The 20,152-nt window shown below is 43.7% G+C and overlaps 1 protein-coding gene across 1 annotated transcript in view; it reads right to left on the bottom strand.

Annotated features, from left to right (window-relative positions):
• gpx3 (glutathione peroxidase 3) overlaps window positions 1–20,152 on the bottom strand; it is a 28,701-nt gene that overhangs the window by 3,900 nt on the left and 4,649 nt on the right. The window contains exons 2-4 of the mRNA XM_014213339.3: window positions 5,584–5,734; window positions 4,113–4,230; window positions 3,131–3,230 (exon numbers count right to left, since the gene is read on the bottom strand). Of these exons, the coding sequence (XP_014068814.2) occupies window positions 3,131–3,230; window positions 4,113–4,230; window positions 5,584–5,734 (369 nt within the window). The remainder of the gene's footprint in view (window positions 1–3,130; window positions 3,231–4,112; window positions 4,231–5,583; window positions 5,735–20,152) is intronic.

The raw sequence follows: 20,152 nt of genomic DNA, 5'->3' as shown, positions 1-20,152 counted from the left end.
AACAGTTCTAGAAGACAGGGTTAGAGCAGTTCTAGAAGACAGGGTTACAGGGTTAGAACAGTTCTAGAAGACAGGGTTAGAACAGTTCTAGAAGACAGGGTTATAGGGTTAGAACAGTTCTAGAAGACAGGGTTATAGGATTAGAACAGTTCTAGAAGACAGGGTTATTACAGGGTTAGAACAGTTCTAGAAGACAGGGTTATAGGGTTAAAACAGTTCTAGAATACAGGGTTATTGGGCAGGTTGTGTTGTCCTATCAGAAGATGTTACGAGAGCTACAGGAAGGATCCCAAGTCAAACTCTTTTTGTCCAGAGCGCATGAGATACATGGGCTAAAAATACTGGGACAAAGAGGTGCTGTTTCGCTCGCTCTGACGCTTTTTTCTTGTTCACATTTTTGGTGAAGCATGGTTTCCCTTGGCAATCATGAATACAGCCAGTGTTGTAGGCCTAATGACACCTGCTGAATGTCATTACAGAAGTCTGTCCATAATAAACCACTTCTCTACCTTCTTAACAACACTATGAACAAGCCAGGTCCTACAGACTCTAATTTTGTCCCACCTGGACTACTGTTCAGTCCTGTGGTCAGGTACCAGAAAGAGAGATCTCGAAAAATGACACCTGGCCCAGAACAGGGCAGCACAGCTGGCCCTTAAATGTACACGGAGAGCTAACATTAATACTATGCATGTTAATCTCTCATGATTTAAAGTGGAGGAGAGATTGACTTCATCACTACTTGTTTTTGTAAGAAGTGTTGACAAGCTGAATGCACCGAGCTGTGTTTAAACAACCAGCACACAGCTCAGACACCCATACATACCCCACAAGACATGCCACCAAAGATCTATTCACAGTCCCAAAGTCAAGAACAGACTATGGGAGGTGCACAGTGCTACATAGAGCCATGACTACATGGAACTCTATTCCACATCAGGTAAGTGATGCAAGCAGTAGAATCAGATTTAAAGACTGACAAAATACCCTTTATGAAACAGCGGGGACTGTGAAGAGACACACACACAGGCACAGACACGTACTCTACACACACGTACACGTGGATGCTGTATTGTAGATATGTTGTAGTAGAGTAGTGGCCTGAGGGAACACACTAAATGTGTTGGGTAAAATGTTATTAAATGTAATGTCATGTAATATTTTAAATTGTATGGCAGGAACTAACGGGGATCCATAATAAACCCCAGGAAGAGTAGCTGCTGCCTTGACAGGAACTAATGGGGATCCATAATAAACCCCAGGAAGAGTAGCTGCTGCCTTGACAGGAACTAATGGGGATCCATAATAAACCCCAGGAAGAGTAGCTGCTGCCTTGGCAGGAACTAATGGGGATCCATAATAAACCCCAGGAAGAGTAGCTGCTGCCTTGGCAGGAACTAATGGGGATCCATAATAAACCCCAGGAAGAGTAGCTGCTGCCTTGACAGGAACTAATGGGGATCCATAATAAACCCCAGGAAGAGTAGCTGCTGCCTTGACAAAAACTAATGGGGATCCATAATAAACCCCAGGAAGAGTAGCTGCTGCCTTGGCAGGAACTAATGGGGATCCATAATAAACCCCAGGAAGAGTAGCTGCTGCCTTGGCAGGAACTAATGGGGATCCATAATAAACCCCAGGAAGAGTAGCTGCTGCCTTGGCAGGAACTAATGGGGATCCATAATAAACCCCAGGAAGAGTAGCTGCTGCCTTGGCAGGAACTAATGGGGATCCATAATAAACCCCAGGAAGAGTAGCTGCTGCCTTGACAGGAACTAATGGGGATCCATAATAAACCCCAGGAAGAGTAGCTGCTGCCTTGGCAGGAACTAATGGGGATCCATAATAAACCCCAGGAAGAGTAGCTGCTGCCTTGGCAGGAACTAATGGGGATCCATAATAAACCCCAGGAAGAGTAGCTGCTGCCTTGGCAGGAACTAATGGGGATCCATAATAAACCACAGGAAGAGTAGCTGCTGCCTTGGTAGGAACTAATGGGGATCCATAATAAACCCCAGGAAGAGTAGCTGCTGCCTTGACAGGAACTAATGGGGATCCATAACAAACCCCAGGAAGAGTAGCTGCTGCCTTGGCAGGAACTAATGGGGATCCATAATAAACCCCAGGAAGAGTAGCTGCTGCCTTGGCAGGAACTAATGGGGATCCATAATAAACCCCAGGAAGAGTAGCTGCTGCCTTGGCAGGAACTAATGGGGATCCATAATTAACCCCAGGAAGAGTAGCTGCTGCCTTGGCAGGAACTAATGGGGATCCATAATAAACCCCAGGAAGAGTAGCTGCTGCCTTGGCAGGAACTAATGGGGATCCATAATTAACCCCAGGAAGAGTAGCTGCTGCCTTGGCAGGAACTAATGGAGATCCACAATAAACCCCAGGAAGAGTAGCTGCTGCCTTGGCAGGAACTAATGGGGATCCATAATAAACCCCAGGAAGAGTAGCTGCTGCCTTGGCAGGAACTAATGGGGATCCATAATAAACCCCAGGAAGAGTAGCTGCTGCCTTGGCAGGAACTAATGGGGATCCATAATTAACCCAAATACAAATGACCCTGTTTCCTCTTTCCATTCATTAAATGACGCGTGCACAGTGCACTGTTTGGATGCTGGGATTATTTGGAGTGGACGAATGTGAGCAGCCGTAGGTAGCCTACTTTTTGAAGTGATTTGTTTGACAATCAGATGAAAACATCATGACTGGTTATGTTCATGTCACAATAAAAATGTAATACATTTGTACCATTAAATGGAATGTCTTTACTATTAGACCTATTAAAAACAATGTCTGTACCCAATATACACAGTGAATGTCACGGTATAATTCTCACTGTGTAACACAGTTGCAAATGTGTTATAGAGTGATTTTGCCAGCTGTCACATCCACAGTATCTGTCCAATAATTCAGTCAGGATTATAGTGGGAAGTAAGTCGCCCACAAAGTGTTATTGACCCCGCTGTACACTAGGATGACAACAATTAGTCAAGTTTTCCAGAAGTCCTGGTTGGAGGTTTTCGGGTTGATGATTCCAGAAATCTTCTAACCAGGATTTCTGTAAAACCTGGGAATATTGAGTGCGTTTCCCGATTTTTTTCAGCTCTAATCACTTGCTTACTTTAAGGAAAGTGTAGACTGCTTGTTCTGTGTTTCCATTCACATCCCCCCTCTGGAATAGCAGGAAGTTTGGAACGAATCCATTTCCTGGTCGGACATGCCTGGAACACAAGGAGAGAGAGATACACATCACTTGGCTGCCTCCCAAATGGTACTCTATTCCCTATATAGTCCCCTACTTCTGACCAGGGCCCATAAGGCTCTGACCAGGCCCCATAAGGCCCTGACCAGGCCCCATAAGGCTCTGACCAGGGCACATAAGGCTCTGACCAGGCCCCATAAGGCTCTGACCAGGCCCCATAAGGCTCTGACCAGGGCCCATAAGGCTCTGACGAGGCCCCATAAGGCTCTGGTCAAAAGTAGCACTCTATTTAGGGAATAGGATGCCATTTGGGACACAACCACTGGCTAGACATGCTTTTGAGAACTTATAAGACCTTTTTAATGGGTGCCAAACTCACTAAGCTATTGCCCTAGATAGACATACTATGTGACACGAACACGAACCACAACACTGTTAAGCCTTTTATACATACAAACTCTGCTTTTACTTGAGGTTAACAACCCAGGTTATAAACCCAAATATACTGAAGGCAGACACTGGTGAAACCAGGGTTTCTAGTCTGGTGTACGTGGGGTTTAAGCTGGCCAGGGGTAGAGTCTAAGGTGGGCTAAAGGGACCAGATACCATAGGAATGTTGTTTTTTCCTCAGAGTGAGCTATACCTTAGGGATCTGTATATCGCTTCTCAGAAACTGATCTCCCAATCCTGGGATGTTTTTCCCAAACTAAATGAAGCTCTGTTGATTGACAGAGGATTTGCCTTTATTGGCATGCATGACACTTGCATTAGTTTCAGGTTTATTTCACCTTCATAATAAAAACATTGGTAATGTACAGTATATCATATACATTAGACCACTTTATATGTATTTTAATGACTGTTCAATTGTTAACGGGTCTTTGAGACAAACAATACTTACTTTAGAGTGGCCAGAATCTCATGATTGTCTCCTGGCTCCTGTTTTCCAAACTGATTGGAGGGGAACCCGAGAATGGTAAACCCATAATCCTTCATCTCCTCGTGTAGTGCATTCAACTCTGATTAGATAACACACACACACACACACACACACACACACACACACACACACACACACACACACACACACACACACACACACACACACACACACACACACACACACACACACACACACACACACACACGCTGGATTAAAGGTTTTATAATAGAAAGATAACACAACAACAAGATCAATCCGATAAAACCTTGGGTAACTTGAGGTCAAAATCAGATTTCTAAACAACGTACATTAAGTAAGGCGTATACTACAGTTTTCCCTGTTCTGGGTCACATATGGACTAGCTTTTGTCTTTGTTGCAGAGCACTCTAGGGGCTCCATTCCTAGGATCAGCTTTAACCGACATCTGCATTGCGGTTGTTTTGAAATGTGTCGGGAGTTGAAACTGCGTTAGAGCTGTCAAATCCACAAGCGGCTCCCGGCATTATACCTAAAGTGGACATTGCCAATGGCTGCATGGAGTTGCATTAACAGCCTTTGTTTACAATCTCCAACACTGGAATGTGAGATGTAATCTGCACCTCCATTAGGCTGATAGAAATCCTCATTATTTCATTTAATGATTTTTCAATTTGAACGTCATTATTTCTATATAGCCTACACTTCCTCCTTCTGGGTGTGGCTTCCTGACAATGATCCCAAGAGCAGCAGCTCACCGATCTGACAGCTCCAACGCAGTTCCCACCTCCAACACAGCCAAAACGTCAGCTATGCAGGTGACGGTTATCGCCGGTTAACGCTTGATCTGATTGAATCTAGGCCTCAGTCAGTCAAGCCTGTTAGTCTATGTATGGACTTGCTCATTGTAAGAGGGATTTACAGGGTTTGGGGGATAAACTAAGTGTGGGTAAGGTTGGGCTGTATCCAGATGTTCATATCATCATACCGTTTTCTGTACCATACCAGGGTATACGGTAGTATGGAATTTGCACACAAGCGGTGCTATTAAAAAAAACTATTTAGGCAACAGGCATCTTGATCCAGGAGGGGATTGAATGTCTGCTATAATAATCAAGAAGCTTGACCTCTAGACACTTAGCTAGCAGATGCATAGCTGGAGCCCTGAGCTGGATATAATAGGATTTCATTATATCTATGATTATATTTATTAGATTTCTTAGTTATAAGCAGTGGCGTAGCATGCACGCCGGTATTGAAAATCATACAGCCTGGTATTTTGAAATACCCCAGTATATGGTATATCGCCCAAGACTAAGCGTGGGGCCAGTCTACTGTGAAGCCTGGAGTTAGTCTACTGCAGTTTGCTAACTACACCGTTAGCCTACTGCAGTTTGTTAACTCCACTGTTAGTATACTGTTATAATGTTAGTCTTAAACCAGACAGTCTTACCCAGGTACTGGAAGGTGAGTCCTCAGTAAGTGGCTACGTTGATGAAGAGGACTGTCTTCCCCATGTACTCACTGAGGGAGACTGAACGACTCCCATTCAGTGTCTTAGCTTTGTAGTTATAGATCGTGCCATCTTTGGATGGGTCACACACCTGAGGATCAACACACACACACACACACACACACACACACACACACACACACACACACACACACACACACACACACACACACACACACACACACACACACACACTTAAACGGGTTATGCATATTCTCTGCTATATAGCCATTTTCCCTGAACTGTGTTTATTTATGTATATACTTTCTTGTGGTGCTATCAGCTGTTCGTCTTTAGAAAATAGGTCAAAGCACATAGAACCAGTTTTCAATCTTCAACAAAAATCTAAACTAATCAATGACATCCAATAGTGATGTATGTGCCTCCTAATTGGCCAAGAATGTAACCACTAGTATTCTACTTTCTTTACAAAATGAATAATGTGTATTTATCTGTCTAGGGTTGTCCTCGACTAGTCTGTTCTTTCGACCAATAGATTTTTCCATTTATATATATATCCATGTATGGATACATGGATATATATATACAGTGGGGGAAAAAAGTATTTGATCCCCTGCTGATTTTGTACGTTTGCCCACTGATAAAGAAAGAATCAGTCTATAATTTTAGTAGTAGGTTTATTTGAACAGTGAGGGACAGAATAACAACAAAAATATCCAGAAAAACACATGTAAAAAATGATATAAATTGATTTGCATTTTAATGAGGGAAATAAGTATTTGACCCCCTCTCAATCAGAAAGATTTCTGGCTCCCAGGTGTCTTTCATACAGGTAACGAGTTGAGATTAGGAGCACACTCTTAAAGGGAGCGCTCCTAACCGCAGCTTGTTACCTGTAAAAAAAACACATGTCCACAGAAGCAATCAATCAGATTCCAAACTCTCCACCATGGCCAAGACCAAAGAGCTCTCCAAGGATGTCAGGGACAAGATTGTAGACCTACACAAGGCTGGAATGGGCTACAAGACCATCGCCAAGCAGCTTGGTGAGAAGGTGACAACATTTGGTGCGATTATTCGCAAATGGAAGAAACAAAAGAACTGTCAATATCCCTCAGCCTGGGGCTCCATGCAAGATCTCACCTTGTGGGGTTTCAATGATCATGAGAACGGTGAGGAATCAGCCCAGAACTAGACGGGAGGATCTTGTCAATGATCTCAAGGCAGCTGGGACCATAGTCACCAAGAAAACAACTTGTAACACACTACGCCTTGAAGGACTGAAATCCTGCAGCACCCGCAAGGTCCCCATGCTCAAGAATACATATACATGCCCGTCTGAAGTTTGCCAATGAACATCTGAATGATTCAGAGGACAACTGGTGAAAGTGTTGTGGTCAGATGAGACCAAAATGGAGCTCTTTGGCATCAACTCAACTCACCGTGTTTGGAGGAGGAGGAATGTTGCCTATGACCAAGAACACCATCTCCACCGTCAAACATGGAGGTGGAAACATTATGCTTTGGGGGTGTTTTTCTGCTAAGGGGATAGGACAACTTTACCGCATCATTTGACGGGACCATGTACTGTCAAATCCTGGGTGAGAACCTCCTTCCCTCAGCCAGGGCATTGAAAATGGGTCATGGATGGGTATTCCAGCATGACAATGACCCAAAACACACGGCCAAGGCAACAAAGGAGTGGCTCAAAAAGAAGCACGTTAAGGTCCTGGAGTGGCCTAGCCAGTCTCCAGACCTTAATCCCATAGAAAATCTGTGGAGGGAGCTGAAGGTTCGAGTTGCCAAAAGTCAGCCTCGAAACCTTAATGACTTGGAGAAGATCTGCAAAGAGGAGTGGGACAAAATCCCTCCTGAGATGTGTGCAAACCTGGTGGCCAACTACAAGAAACGTCTGACCTCTGTGATTGCCAACAAGGGTTTTGCCACCAAGTACTAAGTTATGTTTTGCAGAGGGGTCAAATACTTATTTCCCTCATTAAAATGGAAATCATTTTATAACATTTTTAACATGTGTTTTTCTGGATTTTTTTGTTGTTATTCTGTCTCTCACTGTTCATATAAACCTACCATTACAATTATAGACTGATCATTTCTTTATAAGTGGGCAAACGTACAAAATCAGCAGGGGATCAAATACTTTTTTCCCCCACTGTGTGTTGTGACGGCCCTGAATTTTCCTGAACCGTCTCAGTGCTTCTCCTTCCAATAGAGCGCTTCCCCTTTAATTCCCAATTAAATAGTGCTTCTCCTTCCAATAAGGCGCTTCCCCTTTAATTCCCAATTAAATAGCCAGCATTAGCTGCGCAAAAGTGGGGTTGTGATGGAAACGTGAATGAGGATTTGCTCAGCCCTCAGTTCTGAAGCGTCTCGCTTCCGTTTGTTGTGTTGCTTTAAAAGTGTGCTTTGTGTAGCCTAATAGCAAGTTTTACCCAGGATCGGATCCACTCTTGCGTCCGTGGACTACACCTCTCCGTTGTTTTTCGTGGCCTTTCTCCGCTGGAGATCTGTCGGCGGATTGGCTTGTCTGACTGACCGACTACAACCTTTTTGTATACGGTATTTCATTTGTTTTGGTGTGATGTATACCGTGATGATTTATGTAGTTAGTTGTAGTTGAGAATTTACTAAGATGTGATACGCTTTATAGTTGTGGTAAAATATTTGTTATTTTGATTGTATGATTGACACTGGGTTTATGAACGGACAAACATTGCGTGACTAAGTTCACTTGAGGTCCCTGAACTTGTTTACCGGGCTGGACTCTTTTTAGGCCTGAGGTACAGGACATTTCTGGAGGAACCAGAGCTGTTTAAAGCTCATTATTATTATTGTTGTGTGTGTGATCATTTATGTTCTTAATACAACCACGCAAAAGAATACAGTTGTTTTGTAAGTTATTTCCAATGTTTTAAGGGTTTATGAAAAGTGTATTTCCATCCTGACTTTTACATGAGTCCTTTGTATTGGTGTAGACTTGACGGACCAGATGGGACTCATTCCCTCCCAAACTAAAAGGAGAAACAAATATTTTCTCTGGTAGGCACAACCTACCTGGCACCCCGATAAATGATAACCTCAAGTCAAAACCGTTACATAAAAAATGGCACCCCAGAAGGGACCTCAACATTGAGAAATAACCAAAGCAAATCTTTTGTGTGGAATTAAAACAATGGATTCACCCCAAGAAAATGTGCTCATCCATATCATACCTGTCAATGGGAATACACAGGGCCAGTCTGACCATCGAGCCGACATCTCAAATCATAATGTTAATGGAGTTGATTTGGGCCAGAGCCCTGGGAATCTGAATGCTCGGTCTGGACCACAGGCCACAGGAGGTCTAACCAGTTACTCCCTTATTGACATGGATCTGTGTGGAAGTACTGAGCTAGCCCTCCCTCTGACGCCCAACCTTCCTCCATTGTCTGGTTTATCTCAAGAGGTTGTAGTCTTACAACTTCAAGGTGACATCCTTGATATTTGTCGGAGTCAACATCTCCGAACTCTAATCCACCATAAATTCAAATGTCTGAGTGAAGAGCAACAACAGAGTGCCATGGAATTCAGCAACTCACTTAGCACTCTAACCCACACGCTGACAGAGCTCAGTGAGGGTGGAAGACGGGATGTTACTGGTGCCATGGACAGGCAGTTTGACTACCAACAAACCCAACTCACTGCCACTCTCCAGTGGCGCTTGCAACATCATCACACTGAGGTCCTCAAGGACGTTAATTCAGTTTTTTTCTCCTCTGGTTAACACTAGACCACTTGCAGAAAGAGCTCTCTAATTGTGTTAAAATGTTGGCTGACGTGTCTGTTGACATGGCCTCCATTAGGCACAACTCCTTGCACAGAGCTTCTCTGGTGTCCACTTCTGTTCAGACCACTGAGGGCCAAGCTGGCACCTCAGAACAGCTAAGACAAGGCCATGCTGCAGCCACCCCTTACAGTATGCAATCCATCATGCATCCTGGTGTTCATTTTCATGGTCCGATAACTCCCCCCCTCTACCTCCTCAATCCCTCCTAGCTCTTTTGTTCATGGTGATTTGAGTAGACGTCATGTGGGGGCGATGCCCATTAAATTGCAATTTCCCACCTTTGGGGAAAAAGGATGACAGTCCTGATCCGTTAATGTATCTGGAAAGATGTGACTTTCTTGCCCTCAATCCCCTGGATGACGAAGAACTCCTTGCCACATTGAGGAATGTGTTGCATGGGACAGCTCGAGACTGGTGGGATGTGGCACGTCTCACCCCTACCTCCTGGGCTGACTTTGAGGCCAAGTTTTCCTCTGCATTTCTGTCTGAGGACTACACAGATGAGCTGGCAGACAGAGTCAGGAATCGAGTGCAAAGAGAGAAAGAGAGTATCCGTGACTTTGCATACGGTTACCACTCCCTGTGCAGAAGGTGGAAACCTGGTATTGAGGAGGAAGAGGTCATTAAATTGATCTTGAAGAACATCAACCCACTACTAGCCAGTCAACTCAGAGAAAGAGTCACCACTGTTGATGGACTGGTTTGCCTGGGACAGCAGTTCGAGAAGGACAGAGAATGCCAACAGCAATATGAATAGAGAAAGAAACAGACACCCAAGCCAGACCATCAACAACAGCCAGAGTCTCCAGCCAAAACCCCTCCCATGTTCCTTTTGGCTACATCTCCAACAGGACATTCTTCAGCTACATGTCCAAGACCATATCAAGTAAACCCTTCTAGAAACCACAAATCACAACAGGCCAACACACCTAACTCCCTTCGCAGGAATGACCATCCTACTCTGGGTGCTTTGACCAGAGTTGAAACCCCAAGAGTCACTGCCTACACCCCACCCCCCCCTCCATCGACATCCCCTTCCTTTCAGTTAATACCGCATCAACTTGTGTTACCCCTGTCCATAGGTCCATGGACAGGAAGAGCCATCCTGGACACCGGGTCAGCCTACACACTGCTCAATGAGAAACTGTGGAAGGAGGTTAAAGGTCCACACTACAACTTGAAACCGTGGACAGAAGGTCCACTCTATCTGGCTGATGGTGAGGCTAAACGACCACTTGGATGGAGTGAGGTAGAGTTCTGCCTGTGTAACCACTCCTATATGATTCCTTCTGTTATCCTACAAACCAAGAACCTTGCTTTTCCTGTCGTGTTGGGAATTGATTTCATGTACTTCAGTGGTGTCCAGATTGATATCGCACACAATTGCTACTGGTTTCCATACAATCCGAGCAAGAAGCATTTCTTCCAGTCAGAAGCTACAAAGTTACATGATTGGGGTCCAAATGTGGCAGTCTTCTCTGCCATTGCTCCGGTACCACTAACCCTTGATAATCCTTCTGATGATCTCCTTTTACAGGCTGTGAGAAGAGCTCAGCTGGAACAGCCAGAGGAGTTGAGGCTGTTGGAACAGCTGCAGAATAACGCTGATGTATGTACTTCAAAGCTGGGACGTACCGGGCTCCTGAAGCACAAAATATTCCTTACACAGGAAATGCCGATCAAGCAGAAGCCATATCGTTTGTCCCCAGCGACGCTAATCATCCAAAAAGGACTCATTAATGATATGTTGACACAAAATATAATTGAACGTTCATTCTCTCCCTGGGCTGCTCCTGTTGTCCTCATCCCAAAAAAGACCGGTGGTCTTAGATTTTGTGTGGACTACAGGAAGACCAACAAGGTTTCCCAGACTGATGCCTATCCTCTTCCCACCATCCAAGAGATCCTGGAGTCATTGTCTGGCGCAGTTGCGTTCACTACCCTTGACCTCAATAGTGGCTATTGGCAGGTTGAGATGGACCAGGAAAGCAAGGACAAGACTGCTTTTGTCTGTGCCGAGGGCTTGTTTTCCTTTAAGGTGATGCCTTTTGGATTAAAGAATGCACCTGCCACTTCCCAAAGACTCATGGAGATTGCGTTAGGTGAGCTCAAAGGGAAGATCTGTTTTGTCTACCTGGATGATATAATTATCTACTCCCAGACCAGAGAACAATATTTTCAAGATCTTCAAGCAGTGTTGGACAAGCTAAGGGAAGCTGGTCTGACATTGAACATGAAGAAGAGCAACTTCTGCCAAACCTCCCTGAAGTTCCTTGGCCATATTGTGTCTTTTGACAGCACTCATGTGGATACCGAAAAGACCAAGGCGGTACAAGATTTCCCTGTCCCAACCACACTCAAGGCCCTTCAACGGTTCCTTGGGATGGCTGGATGGTACCATCGGTTTGTGTCGAACTTCTCCCAGGTGGCAGAACCCTTCAACGCATTGAAGCAAAGGTGCGATATTCTGATGGACGGCAGAGTGCCAGACCTCTTTTGAAACCCTGAAACGACACCTCGTCACACCTCCCATTTTGGGTCATCCCAACTTTGATTGCCCTTTTGTTGTTTACACTGATGCAAGTGATGTTGGACTTGGTGCTGTCCTAGTCCAACAGACTGGACTTGGCACTGAAGAAGTGCTAGCGTTCACCACTCGAACATTGAATGGAGCAGAACGGAACTACTCCACAACCGAGCAAGAGTGCCTTGCAGTTGTCTGGGCTTTGGGAAAGTGGAGATACTACCTGGAGGGAAGACACTTCACTGTGGTCACTGACCATTCCTCCCTTGTGTCGGTGTTCAAGACCAACAAACCAAGCACCAGACTCATCAGATGGGCTCTACGGTTGCAAGAGTTCACCTTTGCAGTAGAATACAGGAAAGGAAAATACAACTGTTCCAGATGCCTTATCCAGAGGTCCTGCTGGTGGTAATGGTGGCCCTCATCTTACATGTGCTACTGTCCTGTCAAGCAGGCGAGACTCACCCAAAACTGACTTTCCCATCTCTGAGGCCATTTGGAAAGCCCAACAGGATGATCCAGAAGTACAGGCTTTGTACCAGACTATTCTGGAAGATGGAGAAAAGATGGTCAATCCTACCACCAAGCTGACCATCATTGAAGACAAAGTCTACCGAGTTGTACAACTACCTCACATCATTTGGGCAGGTTCAAAACCTACAAGCGGTTGCAAGCATTACTGTACTGGCCACATTTGAGCATGGATGTGAAGTCACACATCCGAAACTGTCAGGTTTGTCAAATGTACAAACCAGAAGGTAGAAAGCCTGCTGGCAAGTTGCAGCAAACTGTGGTTACCCGACCTTGGGAAATGTTAGGAGTGGATTTGATGGGTCCATTTCCTAGAAGCTCCAATCAGAATGTGTACATGCTTGTTTTTGTTGATTACTATTCCAAGTGGGTGGAGCTCTTTGCCCTGCATCAGGCCACAGCAAGGACAGTCTCTAACATCCTTACGAAAGAGATCCTGACTCGCTGGGGAGTGCCTGATTACATCCTGTCTGATCGAGGTTCCCAATTCGTCTCTGATCTCTTTGAGGAGACCTGCCAAAGATGGAACCTGAGACAGAAGTTGACCACGGCCTATCACCCACAGACCAACCTCACTGAGAGAGTTAATCGAACCTTGAAGACAATGGTTGCTTCCTATGTAGGGACCCAGCACAAACACTGGGACAAGCACCTTCACGAGTTTCGATTTGCCCTGAATTCTGCTGTGCAAGAGTCCACTGGAGTCACACCTGCAGAGCTGAACCTGAGTCGTCCCCTCCGAGGACCCTTGGAGATGGTGCTACAGCCCCAGCGGGTTACTCCAGACGCTGCTTGCTATGACCAGGTAGTCCAACTCCACGACTTGAGAGCTCTTGTCTCAAAGAACATGATCCAGGCTCGACTCAAGCAGAAGAGAAATTATGATAAGAAGAGACGAGACATGCAGTTCCAGCTTCGTGATCGGGTGTGGCTTCGCTCTCATTCAAAAGCTGAACAATTCTTCTCGGCCAAGCTCGCTCCTAAATGGCAAGGACCATATAGGATTGTGGAGCAGAGTGGCCCTTTGAACTATCGAGTGGTGAAAGAGGACACAGGTGAAGATATGCGCGTTGTCCATGTCTCACGCCTTAAGGCCTGTTACCCCTCGGCTGAGGAATTGGAGGAGATTGAGCGCCGCAAGGTCCTGGAGATCTTTGAAGAGGAAAGTGAGGAGACTTTTCTCGGATTCCCAGATCCAGAAGTCTCACGCCTTAAGGCCTGTGACCCCCTCGGCTGAGGAGCGTGAGCGCCAAAAAGTAATGAATATTTTTGTAGAGGAAAGTGATGAAGAGACCTTTCCCCGGTTTCCAGGGCAATGGTCGGCTTTTTTCAGGGGGGGGGGGTGTGTGACGGCCCTGAATTTTCCTGAACCGTCTCAGTGCTTCCCCTTTAATTCCCAATTAAATAGTGCTTCTCCTTCCAATAGTGCGCTTTCCCTTTAATTCCCAATTAAATAGCCAGCATCAGCTGCGCAAAAGTGGGGTTGTGATGGAAACGTGAATGAGGATGTGCTCAACCCTCAGTTCTGAAGCTTCTCTCTTCCGTTTGATGTGTTGCTTTAAAAGTGTGCTTTGTGTAGCCTAATAACAAGTTTTACCCAGGATCGGATCCACTCTTGCGTCCGTGGACTACACCTCTCCGTTGTTTTTCGTGGCCTTTCTCCGCTGGAGATCTGTCGGCGGATTGGCTTGTCTGACTGACCGACTGACTACAACCTTTTTGTATACGGTATTTCATTTGTTTTGGTGTGATGTATACCGTGATGATTTATGTAGTTAGTTGTAGTTGAGGATTTACTAAGATGTGATACGCTTTATAGTTGTGGTAAAATATTTGTTATTTTGATTGTATGATTGACACTGGGTTTATGAACGGACAAACATTGCGTGACTAAGTTCACTTGAGGTCCCTGAACTTGTTTACCGGGCTGGACTCTTTTTAGGCCTGAGGTACAGGACATTTCTGGAGGAACCAGAGCTGTTTAAAGCTCATTATTATTATTATTGTTGTGTGTGTGATCATTTATGTTGTTAATACAACCACGCAAAAGAATACAGTTGTTTTGTAAGTTATTTCCAATGTTTTAAGGGTTTATGAAAAGTGTATTTCCATCCTGACTTTTACATGAGTCCTTTGTATTGGTGTAGACTTGACGGACCAGATGGGACTCATTCCCTCCCAAACTAAAAGGAGAAACCAATATTTTCTCTGGTAGGCACAACCTACCTGGCACCCCGATAAATGATAACCTCAAGTCAAAACTGTTACTGTGTGTGTGTGTGTGTATATATATATATATATGTATATATATATATATATATATATATACCCTATGTGTTTTATTATATATGCATTGAGCTTGTCTGATGCTTTAAACCAGGCATGTCAAACTCATTCCATGGAGGGTCTAGTGTCTGCTGGTTTTAGATTTTTCCTTTCAATTAAGACAGACAACCAGGTGATTTCCTGGTTGACCTTAATTCATCAATCAACCACAAGGGAAGACCGAAAACCCACAGACTTGTCCCTTGACCGAATGACACACGCTTTCAGCACGTTTGATGAAATAATAAACACATAAATGACTCAAGAGGGAGCCAGAGATCAAGATAACCAGAAGAAGAAAAAAGGTATTCCCAACCCCCTCCTCCCGCTGCTGCTGGCTGTCAATACACTCATGAAGGTGCGGGTAATAGGCTACACTAGGGGTCGGCAACATTTTTCATGTGGAATGCCAATTTATCTTACCATTTCTACCAAACCAGTTATGATTTTCATATGCACATTTTCGTGGAACAATTTAATTTCAATTATAATAACGTATTTGTGTTCTATTGACAACTAGGTAAAATTAGTCTACATAAAGCCAACAAATAAAAATTTGCAAGTAGAAAATATATCCTATAAATCACATTGCTAAGCATGGGGGTTTGTTCATGGTCTTCAACTGCATTTCTCTCTCTATTCCTGTCTGCAATGAACTTGAAACATTGTATCAACTGGGTCTTGCTTGAGCTAGGCTATCGAACTTGCAACATTGTATTAACTATTCTGGGCCCTCAGAGTTGCCCTCAGACACAGATGTAGGCTATTTGCATAAACGATAAGAAGAAATAAGGTACAGTGCCTTGCAAAAGTATTCGGCCCCCTTGAACTTTTCGACCTTTTGCCTCATTTCAGGCTTCAAACATAAAGATTATAAAACTGTAATTTTTTGTGAAGAATCAACAAGTGGGACACAATTATGAAGTGGAACTAAATTTATTGGATATTTCAAACTTTTTTAACAAATAAAAAACTGAAATTGGCCGTGCAAAATTATTCAGCCCCCTTAAGTTAATACTTTGTAGCGCCACCTTCTGCTGTGATTACAGCTGTAAGTCGCTTGGGGTATGTCTATCAGTTTTGCACATCGAGAGACTGACATTTTTGCCCATTCCTCCTTGCAAAACAGCTCGAGCTCAGTGAGGTTGGATGGAGAGCGTTTGTGAACAGCAGTTTTCAGTTCTTTCCACAGATTCTCGATTGGATTCAGGTCTGGACTTTGACTTGGCCATTCTAACACCTTAATATGTTTATTTGTGAACCATTCCATTGTAGATTTTTCTTTATGTTTTGGATCATTGTCTTGTTGGAAGACAAATCTCCGTCTCAGGTCTTTTGCAGACTCCATCGGGTTTTCTTCCAGAATGGTCCTGTATTTGGCTCCATCCATCTTCCCATCAATTTTAACCATCTTCCCTGCCCCTGCTGAAGAAAAGCAGGCCCAAACCATGATGCTGCCACCACCATGTTTGACAGTGGGGATGGTGTGTTCAGGGTGATGAGCTGTGTTGCTTTTACGCCAAACATAACGTTTTGCATTGTTCCCAAAAAGTTCGATTTTGGTTTCATCTGACCAGAGCACCTTCCACATGTTTGGTGTGTCTCCCAGGTGGCTAGTGGCAAACTTTAAACAACACTTTTTATGGATATCTTTAAGAAATGGCTTTCTTCTTGCCACTCTTCCATAAAGGCCAGATTTGTGCAGTATACGACTGATTGTTGTCCTATGGACAGAGTCTCCCACCTCAGCTGTAGATCTCTGCAGTTCATCCAGAGTGATCATGGGCCTCTTGGCTGCATCTCTGATCAGTCTTCTCCTTGTATGAGCTGAAAGTTTAGAGGGACGGCCGGGTCTTTGTAGATTTGCAGTGGTCTGATACTCCTTCCATTTCAATATTATCGCTTGCACAGTGCTCCTTGGGAGTTTTAAAGCTTGGGAAATCTTTTTGTATCCAACTCCGGCTTTAAACTTCTCCACAACAGTATCTCGGACCTACCTGGTGTGTTCCTTGTTCTTCATGATGCTCTCTGCGCTTTAAACGGACCTCTGAGACTATCACAGAGCAGGTGCATTTATACGGAGACTTGATTACACACAGGTGGATTCTATTTATCATTAGTCATTTAGGTCAACATTGGATCATTCAGAGATCCTCACTGAACTTCTGGAGAGAGTTTGCTGCACTGAAAGTAAAGGGGCTGAATAATTTTGCACGCCCAATTTTTCAGTTTTTTATTTGTTAAAGTTTGAAATATCCAATAAATTTCGTTCCACTTCATGATTGTGTCCCACTTGTTGTTGATTCTTCACAAAAAATTATCTTTATGTTTGAAGCCTGAAATGTGGCAAAAGTTCAAGGGGGCTGAATACTTTCGCAAGGCACTGTATTTTAAGACATTTCCACTGGATCAGAGCATGACATTTTTCGGTGGTTATCGAAAGGGAGACTAAAAGATTTTTCAAATACATTGAGAAACTTGTCATTCACAATGGATGTAAAAACAGAATTTGTTGACCTGCTGTTTTGAGGTGAAGAAAAACATACTTTGAGAAACTTCACAGCTCATTATTGCTGGTGAGTTAAGACAATCAGAAATACTATCAGACATCCCCAAATGGGCGCATTTATACATAGGCCAGGTAGCTTAGGCCTACTTCTTTGCGCTACCTACTTCTATGTGTAATCAGGTGCACATCCTTACTAAATATTGACAGGAGCGTTCCAAACAAAACTCGTATATGGAATGAATAAAAACTAAAACTTGTTTCTCACAAGTGTAGCATACAGTGGCTTGTGAAAGTATTCACCCCCTTGGCATTTTCCTATTTTGTTGCCTTACAACCTGGAATTAAAATAGATTTTGGGGGGGTTGTATCATTTGATTTACACAACATGCCTTCCACTTGGAAGATGCAATTTATTTATTTTTGTGAAACAAACAAGAAATAAGACAAAAAAAACTGAACTTGAGCATGCATAACTATTCACCCCCCCAAAGTCAATACTTTGTAGAGCCACGTTTTGCAGCAATTACAGCTGCAAGTCTCTTGGGGTATGTCTAAAAGCTTGGCACATCTAGCCACTGAGATTTTTGCCCATTCTTCAAGGTAAAACTGCTCCAGCTCCTTCAAGTTGGATGGGTTCCGCTTGTGCACAGCAATCATCTCAATTGGATTGAGGTCTGGGCTTTGACTAGGCCATTCCAAGACATTTAAATGTTTCCCCTTAAACCACTCGAGTGTTGCTTTAGCAGTATGCTTAGGGTCATTGTCCTGCTGGAAGGTGAACCTCCATCCCAGTCTCAAATCTATGGAAGACAAACAGGTTTCCCTCAAGAATTTCCCTGTATTTAACGCCATCCATCATTCCTTCAATTCTGACCAGTTTCCCAATCCCTGACAATGAAAAACATCCCCACAGCATGATGCTGCCACCACGTGTCACTGTAGGGATGGTGTTCTCGGGGTGATGAGAGGTGTTGAGTTTGCGCCAGACATTTTCCTTGATGGCCAAAAACCTCAATTTTAGTCTCATCTGACCAGAGTACCTTCTTTCATATGTTTGGGGAGTCTCCAACATGCCTTTTGGCAAACACCAAACATGTTTGCTTATTTTTTTCTGGACCCTCTTCCGTAAAGCCCAGCTCTGTGGAGTATACAGCTTAAAGTGGTTCTATGGACATATACTCCAATCTCCGCTGTGGAGCTTTGCAGCTCCTTCTGGATTATGTTTAGTGTCTTTGTTGCCTCTGATTAATGCCCTCCTTGCCTGGTCTATGAGTTTTGGTGGGCGGCCCTCTTTTGGCAGGTTTGTTGTGGTGCCATAGTCTTTCCATTTTTTAATAATGGATTTAATGGTGCTCCGTGGGATGTTCAAAGTTTCGGATATTTTTTTTATAACCCAACCCTGATCTGTACTTCTCCACAACTTTTTCCCTGACCTGTTTGGAGAGCTCCTTGGTCTTCATAGTGCCGCTTGCTTGGTTGTGCCCCTTGCTTAGTGGTTTTGCAGACTCTGGGGCCTTTCAGAACAGAGTAGAGGTCGACCGATTATGATTTTTCAACACCGATTATTGGAGGACCAAAAACTGCCGATGCCGATTGATCGGCATATTTTTTTACTTTTTATTTTTATTTGTAATAATGACAATTACAACAATACTGAATGAACACTTATTTTAACTTAATATATCAATCAAATCAATTTATACTCAAATAATGAAACATGTTCAATTTGGTTTAAATAATGCAAAAACAAAGTGTTGGAGAAGAAAGTTAAAGTGCAGTATGTGCCATGTAAAAGAGCTAACGTTTAAGTTCCTTGCTCAGAACATATGAAAGCTGGTGGTTCCTTTTAACATGAGTCTTCAATATTCCCAGGTAAGAAGTTTTAGGTTGAGGTTATTGTAGGAATTATAGGACTTTCTCTCTATACCATTTGTATTTCATATACCTTTGACTATTGGATGTTCTTATAGGCACTTTAGTATTGCCAGTGTAACCCCACCTCTTTAAGGAATACCTGGGATAGGATAAAGTAATCCTTCTAACCCCCCCCCCCCCCCCCAAAAAAAAAAGATATAGATGTACTATTGTAAAGTGGTTGTTCCACTGGATATCATAAGGTGAATGCACCAATTTGTAAGTCGCTCTGGATAAGAGCATCTGCTAAATGACGTAAATGTAACAGTATAGCTTCCGTCCATTTCCTCGCCCCTACCTGGGCTTGAACCAGGAACACATCAACAACAGCCACCCTCGAAGCATCATTACCCATCGCTCCACAAAAGCCGCGGGGAACAACTACTCCAAGTCTCAGAGCGAGTGACGTTTGAAACGCTATTAGCGCGCACCCCGCTAACTAGCTAGCCATTTCACATCGGTTACACCAGCCTAATCTTGGGAGTTGATAGGCTTGAAGTCTAAACAGCGCAATGCTTGAAGCATTGCGAAGAGCTGCTGGCAAACACATGAAAATGCTGTTTGAATGAATGCTTACGAGCCTGCTGCTGCCTACCACCGCTCAGTCAGACTGCTCTATGAAATATCAAATCATAGACTTAATTATAACATAATAACACACAAATACGAGCCTTAGATCATTAATATGGTCAAATCTGGAAACTATCATTTAAAAAATAAAACGTTTATTCTTTCAGTGAAATACGGAACCGTTCCGTATTTTATCTAACGGGTGGCATCCATAAGTCTAAATATTCCTGTTACATTGCACAACCTTCAATGTTATGTCATAATTACGTAAAATTCAGGCAAATTAGTTTGCAACGAGCCAGGCGGCCCAAACTGTTGCATATACCCGACT

Source organism: Salmo salar, chromosome 09 (assembly GCF_965601325.2).
Source record: "Salmo salar chromosome 09, fSalSal1, whole genome shotgun sequence".
In the NCBI taxonomy this organism is placed as follows: Eukaryota; Metazoa; Chordata; class Actinopteri; order Salmoniformes; family Salmonidae; genus Salmo; species Salmo salar.
The sequence above is the reverse complement of the archived record's forward strand: the minus strand, read 5'-3'. Positions and strand labels throughout refer to the sequence as shown.